Here is an 11,532-nt window from a genome sequence, read left to right as displayed (position 1 = left end):
CTGGGATTTGAACCCAGGACTTTCAGCATGCGAAGCAGACACTCTACCACTGAGTTACACCCCCATTTGATAAACTTTTCTTTAAACTAAAAGACATAAAACATGCCATATTTTTTAAATCGTCTTTTTATGATTATGTAAGATTAAAACAATAAATTATACAATAATATGGTATTACATATTCTAAGGATTTATTTTATTAGTTGCTATTTTTCATAAGAATAATAATAGAAAATTGTCATTTAATTACGTCATGTATGTAATGTAAAATACAACATATAGATATATTCTAAATTAGAATTTAGAAGTTAATATTATATACTCTAATGTTGACATTTTTGCAGTAAAATTATATTTTTATTAAGTAACATGCTATTTTTCAGATTAAAGTCCAAATGAAATTGAAAACAGTAACCAATTATAAATAACTCGTCTGACGACCTTTGAAATCCTACACGTTGATTTTTTTGATGCTATACATTTTGTTTAATACAAATCTTAATTTAGCAACATCTGCTCAGCGTTCATAAATTGCACTTTTTCACTTTATTTTTTCTTTCTACTTCCTTTCGCAAGCAGGAATATATATCTATCTTATTTTAAGTGCCGAAAGTGCAACTAGCATAAAAAACGCAAAAAAAACCAACAAATTCTCTCAGGGTCAGTTTCACCAATGCCAGTTAGGCATATCGGCCGTTGACTGATCAATCGTGTTTTCTGTTTAATAGAATCGACCAATTGCTGTTGACAGTTAATCAAGATTAAACTTAATCGACGTTAGTGAAACCGGCCCTCACAGATTTCTTCTCTCCATTCAGGTCCAACTCGCAGTTTCCAATGAGACCAGAGAAGGAGCGCTCGAGCAGAGCTGCCAATCGCAGCGTTCGTGCAATTCGTAGTATGAATCTACCTTGAGAATCGCGGCATTCTCAACTGATCTTGGCCGCACTGTCGACTTGACTGTTCACGGCGACATCATCCGCGCCCCGCGGATATGTATTATTGATGTGCTAACCTATGCGACAGAGCAACGCTCGGCGATCCGTCGCGAGTAAATCCTGCACTCTACCGGTGTAACCGCGCGCGTTGCGCCCGGCGATTAATCTGTGAGTAAGAAGTGTCGTCGTGCTGCGCCAAATTGTGCCGCGCCACGCCGTCACACGCCGTGTCCGCTCGACGACGACAACGACGACGACGACGCTCGGCCACCGACATTGCAACGAGCGTCTTCCCGTGCGCAGCTGTCATCGCGCGTCACCCGTCGCCGTCGACGTTCATTTCGGAGTGTGAGCGCGAAAAATTATCCCGTGAATGATCTCTCGTGCATGCTGCCCGCGTGTATCATCCTGACCTCTCGTCGACCGCTGCTCGGCCTTGTCCTGCTGCCCGGACGTAAGTTCCGTCGCATTGCCTTCAGCCGTTTTGCTGGAATGAATTTAAGCGAACAATTTCGATAATTCTTATCGTTACACATATATTCGATATATTAATAAATTGTTGACGGATATTGAAATGCCATAGTTGATGTTAGATAAACAAAGGCTGGTTTGCTCTTGATATGTTATCGGCGACAATTGTTAGCGATTATTGGAGACATTGGATCAAGAATAGATAATTCATTGAACTTATATGGCCTAATTTGTTGATATTAGCTAAACGAATTTGTTTTTTTTTTCATATCTACTATTTCAGAGTGGAGTAATTATTGTCTTTATCTGTAGTCTTTTTTTGTATTATTTTATTTGTCGGCATATTTTTTAAGCATATTAATTGGCATAAAACATAGAAAATTTTTGGAGATTAAAGAACTTAAAGACTTTCCTATAATTAATTTATTTGAAAAATTTTGTTGTACGACAAATAAAATGAATTAACATCTTACTGTTGATTTCTAGTAATGTAATTTAATCGCTGTTCAACTTATTTTTTATCTTTCTCTAATTCTAAGAATTAGACAAAGATAAAGAATAAGTCGGACTAAGATTAAAATTAAGTTACATTGATAGAAACAAGCATAAGACTATGATTGAGATATAAAGCATGGATATAGTGTTTTCATAAAAAAATATAACTAATATTATTTACAGAAAAGCAACTGTTATGATACATGGTATATGGACACAAATCACTAGATGGTAGAATGTGAAAGATTGGACTGTACCAAGTCCAAAGGAAAAACCAGTGATTTGTGGGAAGGAACGCGACATTGTCCACCACGGCTTTCACCGAGATGGTTGGATTGGCGGGCGGGGGAAGTCATTTGTATCCCTCGCCCCCCATGCAATCAAATCCAGAGTGTAAATATCGCAGTGATAATCATTATAGTATATTTGAATGTGATACTTGTATTGATCATTATCTCTTATCATTAATATTTTATTTGTGTCTCGAGGAATTTATATTTAATAACTAATCAGCTAGAATAAAATTAATTGATTAAAGATTAAGTTAAATTTTTAATATCTTTAATTTTGATTTCAGTTTTAATAATTTTATTTCATATACACTATTTGGAAAAAGATATGTTTAAAATGAGATTATTGTATTTTAAATTATTAAAATAAAATAAAGAATTTTATTGATTTTGCTAATTTATTCTTGACTCTTGTTTTTTTAAATGCAGTGAGAGAGATGACTGGAATAGCGCCTAGCGCTCCAACCAGCGCAGATGCCTGCTTAAGCATTGTGCATTCGTTGATGTGTCATCGTCAAGGTGGTGAAAGCGAAGGCTTCAGCAAACGAGCAATTGAATCTCTTGTGAAGAAACTCAAAGTAAATCCCACATGCATATCTCTATGTCATTAATATTGTTTTAAAACAAATCTTCTATTATACTAATATCTTTATTTTTACTAATTTTTTAATTATTTTCTATTGTCTTATTTCATAGAATACGTTCCATTTGACGCTCACAATACTCGCGAATATTATTTTGTCCTTGTTTAACATTTGATAGACACAACAAGAATGAAATGATTCCATGAGCGTTGCAAGCGTCAAATGAATTTATTTTGTGAAAATAGTAATTGTCATTTTTATTTTATGGTTGTCATTCGACAGTAGCTTTTCTGTTTGTAGCTTTTCTGTTATATTTCGAAACTGTGGCTACATTATTTACTGGGAATACTAAAAATCTATAGTTACGTATATTATAAATCTTTAGTAGATGGGTGTTTGATAAGTTTGGTAAATTTCCATGAAATGGCGCTACAATCCATTTGATGACGCGACATCTCGAAAGATCCACTCTTCGAATCCTTCAGGCCAAATTTCAACCAGAAAGGATGCATAGTTTGGTAGTCACGTTTGGTAGTCATTTGAAGCGAGATTGACGCGCAAAAAAGTGCTTATCAAGACAACGCGCCGTCCCACAAGTCGACCGTTGCAATGACAAACTACGAATTGGATTATGAATTGATTCCTCATTCATCCTATTCTCCGGATTTAGCCCCGTGTGACTTCTTTCTGTTCCCAAACTTAAAAACTTGACTCGGTGAGAAGAAATTCTCGTCAAATGAGGAAGTCATTGTCGTCGTCAATGAGTATTTTGCAGACTTTGAGACAGCTTACTTCAAATGACTACCAAACATGAACTATGCGTCCTTTCTGGCTGAAATTTGACCTGAAAAGGTTCGAAGAGTGGATCTTTCGAGATATCGCGTCATCAAATGGATTGTAGCGCCATTTCATGGAAATTTACTAAACTTATCAAACGACCCACGTATGTAGTATCCAGTGAATAACAGAAGGCAATATTTATAAATAAATATTAAATTTTTTTGCAGCATAAAATATGGAAATTTACACAAATATGCAAATATGCAGAAATAAATATGCATTTTTAGAATGCTTTTTTAATGAGAATTAAAAAATAATGAGAAATAATAAATTTCTATTTTTATATTACTTTTCAATCTGCTTTCTAAAAAAGTATGAAATTGTATAAGAATCCGATGTTTACTTATAAAGATTAATTTACGTACAATTTGTTCAACAGGAGAAACGTGACGAATTAGATAGTTTGATCACTGCGATAACTACTAATGGTGCACATCCAAGCAAATGTGTCACCATCCAAAGAACTTTGGATGGTAGGTTACAAGTAGCAGGACGAAAAGGTTTTCCTCATGTGATCTACGCTCGCATTTGGAGATGGCCGGATTTGCACAAAAATGAACTGAAACATGTGAAATACTGTCAGTTTGCTTTTGATTTGAAATGCGATTCCGTATGCGTGAATCCCTACCACTATGAGCGAGTGGTATCTCCGGGCATAGGTATGTTGCAATATGTAATCTTGCTTTATTAGACTTTATTTTTAACACAGTATTTGTATTTTATGTATGCATATGATACTTCTTTTTTTTTACAACTTTAATTTCTCTTTCTTTTTCTTTTTTTATTTTTGCCTTTATTATTGTCATGGAAAACGCTCGATTAAGCTTAATTCTATCATTCCCGATTGTAATTATTCAACGAAATAAGTATAAATTGTGCATCCTGGGGTTAACAAAAGAATATTAGAGCGAAAAAAAATCATTGATTGTTGTGGTCTTCTTGGTGTCTTGATGGAATGGGTTGGTTTCCCCCGCACAGACCCGTTCTTTACAGACCTATCCGGCCTGACATTGCAATCTGGTGTGGGTGTCGGTCCCGGTGGAAGACTAGTTAAGGACGAATATACAGTCGGCGGCGGTGGCACGGCTGCTGCGGCAGCCGCTGCCGCGGTCGGATCCGCGATGGACGTGGACGGCGAAATGAATCAAACGATTCAGCATCATCCGCCGGCTCAGTCAACCGCCTCGAACAATGCACAACAAGCTCAGCAAAGCTTTATTCCAGGTTTACCACCGCCCAACTCAAGTAAGTTGAATGTTGCTATTGTATCTTTTCATTTTGTGAAACTTCCACTTTATCAAAAATTTTTATCAATTGGCTTTATACAGTGTCTGTTTGTAATTAATGTTTGGTGACTAGATAGTAATGTATCTTGACGAATCGGTAATACTGAATATTGACAATAATAGAAGTAACTTCGATGATTTTGACTTGATATATGTTGTCAAGATCATGATCTTGTAACTTCCAACAGATTTTAGTCGCTCATCCTTCGTTAAAAAGTTATTAACAAAAAAAGTTTTAAAAATTACGTTTTATTTCTTGTACATATACAATATTAAATACTATTTTATATTTTTATTTACATTTAATGGGTATATAATAACTTAACCCTAACCCAACCATGTACCATTAGATACATACCCATTAAATGTAAATGAAAGTATAATAGTTTAATACATAACAAAATAGTTTAATATATACATGGTTGGGTTAGGGTTAGGTTGTTATATACCATTAAACTTTTCGAATATTTCTGAGTATTTCTGAAAAATGTTCCAATTCATCCCCTTCCCCCTCCTCGGAAGCATACGATTCCTATGCGAAACGATTCCCTTTTTTGTTTTTAAAAATAACTTTGTAGAAACACTAAATCACTGCTTTAAAAACACAAATTCACTACTTTACAAATAAATTCACTATTTTACAAACAAATTCATTCCTTTAAACAAGTTCGTATTGGTTTCGACTTTCCATGCGACTTTTTGCCTCATTCCCCTCCCTGTCTAGGAATTCCTAATGTACTATTCGACATGATTACATTGCTCATTTATTTTGGTGAGTATCGTTTGTATTTACAAATTTTTATCGCGCAATCTTTGGCCGGAATAGTCTGATTCCGGCCTTAGGCAATTTCTTCAAATTGTAAGCGTACAGCTACTTCTTAATGTATTAGTACAAGTGATGATTTATTATTATTAAGTATCCTATATTTCACATAGTATTTTGTGTGTGTGTGTGTGTGTGTGTGTGTGTGTGTGTGTGTGTGTGTGTGTGTAGAATAAAAATAAAATATTATTTTTTCAAACTTTTCGTTATTGTTAAAGCATGGAGGGGGGAAAAGATAGGATGAGAGCTGCTTTGCGTAAAAAGTCATTATATTATATTATATGTAAGCAAGAAAGGATATAGAATAGCTTTTAATATTGTATAAAGTAGGAATAAATCGTTATTTTTTTAAAAACTTTTTTTGTTGATAACTTTGTAACAAAAGAGAACCGTTGGTTAAAATCTGTTGAAATTATTCAAGGACAGAGTCGGAGCTGCTTCTATTATTGTCAATATTTACTCACATTAACACGTGGACGCATCTTTTTATCTAAATATAAGAATGTTAATAAGTCATTAAACAAGTCACAAATTTGGCATGTGATGGTTACGTTTCAGGAAAATTTATGCAGGTACCATCCAACTGTGCTAAAAATATACATGCTATTGAATTTGACGCGCTCGATATGATTGTTAATTATTAAAATGATTGCGCTAACGAGCCAGCCGCTTTCGTTTATTGCTATCGAATGTAGATTTAGCAGGCAAGAATATGCTTCGCAAATTTCTCCTTTGTTGCGTAATATAATTTTTGTTTTGGCTTCATTGTTTTCTTTTCCTTCTGATTGTTCGGCACAGCTAGTACTGAGGGTATGTTTAGCGCCGGTGGGGGCGGAAATAATGGTAATCCCCATGCTAAACTGGACGACAATAATTGCCCCAGACAAACCTGGATACCCACGCCTCATCACTCGGCAAGCCGTAATATGCATCATCGTACGTATTTTATTGTACACAGCTATTTATTTAAGGAGCTTTCAATTATATGTCGCTGATTAGCCATCGCTCAATGTTGCCAGTGTGCATTTTTCATGATTCTTAAAATCGAATCAGAGTTTCTCAAATTAAATCGCATTTCATAAAAATTGTGCTTCATAAAAAATGGAATAATTACGAAGCAATTGTGTGAGTGCGAAAGACAATCTCTGAATTTATTCAGTTATAGAAAACGCAAGATAGTTTCAGAGCAACGATAGCGAGGGCCATGTTCGTTGCGTTTTAATATTTTATGTTGCCTGCATCGTGTATGAATTTTGATTTTACAGCAGTAGTACATCCAATGAGTCACACCGTAGGTAGCCAGCAACAGTCGCTGAATTCAGCATCAAGCGGAACGTCCGGTGCGCAGATTCTAAATCCCGCGCAAGGACAATCAACCGCCGACACGTTCTACAATACTACAACACCCCCGCAGGATATCAATCAACCCCCTACAGTCGACGCATTAGCGGCTTCTCTGGGTAACAAATTTTTTACAAATATTTTATTTAGACTAGCAAAAGACTATATTCTACTAAATGCAAATCCCAAGGATCTAAATTTCCCTTTTAGCATTTTTAACACAAAAGTACTTTAACATTCTTAATATATGAATTTATTTCCATTGGATTGAATAGGTGAAGGGCAAAGTTCTCCTGTGTCGCCTGTTCATCTTCACCATCCAAACGGTTTTCCGGTGGGTACAGCCCCGTACAATTCCGGTGCGCCACAATGGACTGGGGCCAATACTCTCACATATACTCAAAGTATGCAACCACCAGACCCTCGACATCTTCATACGACATCATATTGTAAGTTAATTACATTAAGCCAAAGAAAAATTTCCTTTTTAGACAAATCATTTTTTTTTTTTAATTATATGAAAGGCCTTAAATGAACACACAAAATGAATGTTGAGACTAATCTAATATAATAAGATACACTTAATGACACACTTAATGACAAAATGTCTCAAAACACATAATCAGTTTTAATTTCATTTTAGTCTTCATTCAGACCGCAAATTAATAATTAATTGTTAAAGACAGTTCAGTAATAATTAATCTTAATTATTTTATGTGCTCATTTAACTCTTTATATAATCTTTTATATGATTGATTTTAATTTATTATTATGGTTATTACAATAATGAGTTATTCTTTCTTGTTTTCTAAACTTTGTAACTTAGCAACATAACTTTACATTGAATCTAATACTTCAATGAAATAGGGGGAGGCCATGGAAATGATGTCAGTGGAAACATTGGAGGATTGCTCTCTACGCAACCAGCACCAGAATATTGGTGTTCCGTTGGTTATTTCGAATTAGACATCCAAGTCGGAGAAACGTTCAAAGTCAGTAGTGGTTGTCCCACAGTCACCGTGGATGGCTATGTAGATCCTAGTGGTGGAAACAGGTTCTGCTTAGGTGCTTTGAGTAATGTGCACAGAACAGAACAGAGCGAACGGGCACGTCTTCATATAGGTAATTATAATTCAATTAAGAGTTTTCTAGAAAATATAAATCCTTGATTAAAACAAAATATTTTAGGGAAGGGTGTTGTATTGGATTTGAGAGGTGAAGGTGATGTATGGTTAAGATGCCAAAGCGAACACAGCGTCTTTGTACAGTCTTACTATTTGGATAGAGAAGCAGGCCGGGCACCTGGTGACGCAGTACATAAAATATATCCCTCGGCGTACATTAAAGTCTTCGATTTAAGGCAGTGCCACAAACAGATGCGAGGCCAAGCCGCTACCGCTCAAGCCGCCGCAGCAGCGCAAGCTGCAGCTGTTGCAGGCCATCTCACCCATGGAGCACCTATCACCAAAAGTAAGAATCGAGCATCTATCAATAACTTATTTTTAATAACTTAATTCAATTATAAATATAGTTTAGCACATAAAAATACATTTTATTAAGAAAATACATTTGAATACACTCACAATAGTGTATAAAACACAATTATTATTCAGGTCTCAGCGCGGCTGCAGGGATTGGAGTCGACGATTTACGTAGACTTTGTATCCTGCGTTTGAGTTTTGTTAAGGGATGGGGTCCAGATTATCCGCGACAAAGTATAAAAGAAACACCATGCTGGATTGAGGTACATTTCGTAATTTTACTTTGCGAATCTCTTTAACCAGAAATTCTTTTTTTAAAAGAAAATGCAAAAACTAATACGATTTAATAAATAAAAAAAGTACAATATATATTATCTGTAAAGTGTAATGTATATTTTAGGAATTTATTAAATTTTTGCCTACATTTTTAAATTTAAAAATAAATGTATGAAAGGTTATACATTTAAATCAGAATCAAATTACCATTTATTTTATATTAATTTATCAATTGTTATATCATTTTACATATCTTGTAATATTCTATTTTCAATATTGTTATTTCATTTATTTTCCAGGTGCATTTACACAGAGCGCTTCAATTGCTGGATGAAGTGTTGCACACAATGCCCATCGATGGACCACGAGCAATCGAATAATTCCATCAATTCGAGTTATGAGAGATATAAAAAGAGTATCACTATCTTGTTGCTAAAGTCGAGTGCTTAACATACGTCGTTTAAACAATCATACAAGTAATTTCGGCTTGAGAACACGAGTGAACACACCGGATGGACCAAATTCATCAGACGTATGATCAAACGATTGAAACGCGAAATTCGGCTGGGGAACTCGGGGAAGAGATGCTTCTTGCGGAAGCTATTTATATATTTAATGACTCGTGATATAATAACTGTGTAGGACAGGGGTTCCCAAACTTTTCGATGTCCATGTTGCAGATGGTAGATAAAATTAGCTATATAATCTAAAATTCTATACATTTTGCATGTGCATATTTTTTTTATCATAGAGTGTACATAATGTAACTCATTTCTATTTTTTTATTTGCAAATAATTTTTGTTAGACAATCGAAGAGAAGAAGGGAAAAACATACGCGCGCATTAGTTATCACGTATAATACAGAAATGATTTAGTATTATATTGAAATTTACATGTCAAGTTATAATTGGAGGATCTTTTAATTATTTTTATTATTATGTTCCAGAATTTTTTTGTAAATAAGTGAGAAAAATATCGATGGAAATTATTAAACCAAAAGCTGTTTATTAATTTTTTTATATACAGCGTGAAACTTTATTTAATAGTTTATGTAATATTCATTGCGAGCAAAACATAATTTGGTGTTTTATTCTTTTTAGTGTTATTTCTTGGCTGTAATGATCATATAGAAGAATCGAAAAGCATTTTTCATATATGTATTTCTTATATATACCGGGAAAAAATATTTTATATAAAATTATATATATTTTTAGATAATTATATATAAAACATTTTTTCTTGGATATATTATGTTTATAGTATTTTTATTATAGATCTTCCATACTGAAAAAATTCAAGTTGTTTTATTTTAATATTGTTCTTTGTGATAATATTATAATGTTTATACTTTATGTCTCGAACCACAAAATCATCCTAATTTTTCAAATCCAAAACCTGCATTTTTTATTGTATACATCTTGAATTTAAACGTATGGATATTTAATCCGTTTTATCTATAATATGTAATCTGATAAAAATATACTTAAAAAAATTAATTAAGTCAAATTATATATTGGGAAAAGATTTTAATTAAAAGTTCAATTTTAGAGATCCGATAATGTTGCTGAGTTTCGATAAGAAAAAAAAGCATTGTTCCCCTTTTTATTCTCCTCTTCGCTTTGATTTTTTACTGGTTTGAGAACCCCTGCTATAGGATAAAATATGTGCCACGGCCTTGCACTACTACCAACGTACAAAAGTGAAAGAAACGTTATTTTTATTTACGAGATGTAATTTTTTACGGAGAGAGGCGACATGACGCGTCTCCAAGAGAGGAACAGAAGAAAATAGAATTACAGTCTTCTATTTTGCTAGACGCACGATGGAGAAATTTTCTCGGTGACGCGCAGTCCGTTAAGCTCACAGTGATACCAGTTTCGGAACCATTACATAGTCACGACCCTGTTCTTTGAGATTAGCTTTATAAGATAACTGAACTCTACTGTCTACATTTATTACTTACTGCAAATGTTAAGCTCAACAATTATATCGGACAAGAAGAGTCTTATTTTTTTGGATTCCTGAATTTGCGAACATGGAGATAAAAGAATATATTACAGTTAAATTATTTAATCAAGAAGCATAAAAGCCAACATTAATTCAAATTACAATTTGAACTAGCATTGGCTTTTATACTTCTTGATTAAATAATTTGATTTATTCTTAAAACTATTTTATGTTATATTAAAACTTTGTTAAATTCTCAAGAAAAGAATGATGAATTTATATATAATTTTTAAAGTTTATTAATTGCAGGACTGGAAACATTGATGTTGATTTTCAGTTTTCTGATGAAATTTAGTAATTAGATCCGTGAACTTTGACATAAACGTTCAAGAATCTAGGAATCTAAAGATTTGAGACACCAAGGATCTCAGAATACAGGAATCTTGAAGTCTGAGGATTTAGAGATCTGAAGACGTAAGAATCCTAGGATATAAGAATTATCTTTATGCACATGTATACAGTAGGGAAATTTTCTCTAAAGACACAGTAATACATTTCTGCCAAGTAGCAAGCATAGATAGTTTATAAGAATCACTCACGCATACACACAGTTATAATCTTTCGCAAGAATAAACTTTTTGTATTTAAATTCGCATGGAAGAAATATCGTGATATCACACATTTTTTTGAGTTGTGAAAAGATCATACTTACAATTAGAAAATATATTTATCACAGTTTATATATATATATTATATAGA

The 11,532-nt window shown here is 33.7% G+C and overlaps 1 protein-coding gene across 4 annotated transcripts; it reads left to right on the top strand.

Annotated features, from left to right (window-relative positions):
• Positions 1-964: 964 nt before the first annotated feature.
• Positions 965-9,730, top strand: LOC108691781 (mothers against decapentaplegic homolog 4). Of its 4 annotated transcripts, none has more exons than XM_018199682.1 (12): positions 965-1,392; positions 2,088-2,297; positions 2,624-2,772; positions 3,998-4,277; positions 4,612-4,863; positions 6,526-6,663; positions 6,993-7,187; positions 7,344-7,517; positions 7,936-8,190; positions 8,257-8,538; positions 8,682-8,812; positions 9,125-9,730. In XM_018199682.1, the coding sequence occupies exons 2-12, from the start codon at positions 2,231-2,233 to the stop codon at positions 9,203-9,205; spliced, it is 2,004 nt and encodes a 667-aa protein (XP_018055171.1). In that variant the 5' UTR covers positions 965-1,392; positions 2,088-2,230; the 3' UTR covers positions 9,206-9,730. The 4 variants fall into 4 exon arrangements, with proteins under 4 accessions (XP_018055171.1, XP_018055170.1, XP_018055169.1 ...); XM_018199681.1 differs by having other exon boundaries at positions 4,597-4,863; positions 6,996-7,187; XM_018199680.1 differs by having other exon boundaries at positions 4,597-4,863.
• The last annotated feature ends 1,802 nt before the right edge of the window (positions 9,731-11,532 follow it).

The sequence above is a fragment of the Atta colombica genome, unplaced genomic scaffold (assembly GCF_001594045.1).
Source record: "Atta colombica isolate Treedump-2 unplaced genomic scaffold, Acol1.0 scaffold52, whole genome shotgun sequence".
Lineage (NCBI taxonomy): Eukaryota > Metazoa > Arthropoda > Insecta > Hymenoptera > Formicidae > Atta > Atta colombica.
This window is presented reverse-complemented; position numbering and strand designations above follow the sequence as displayed.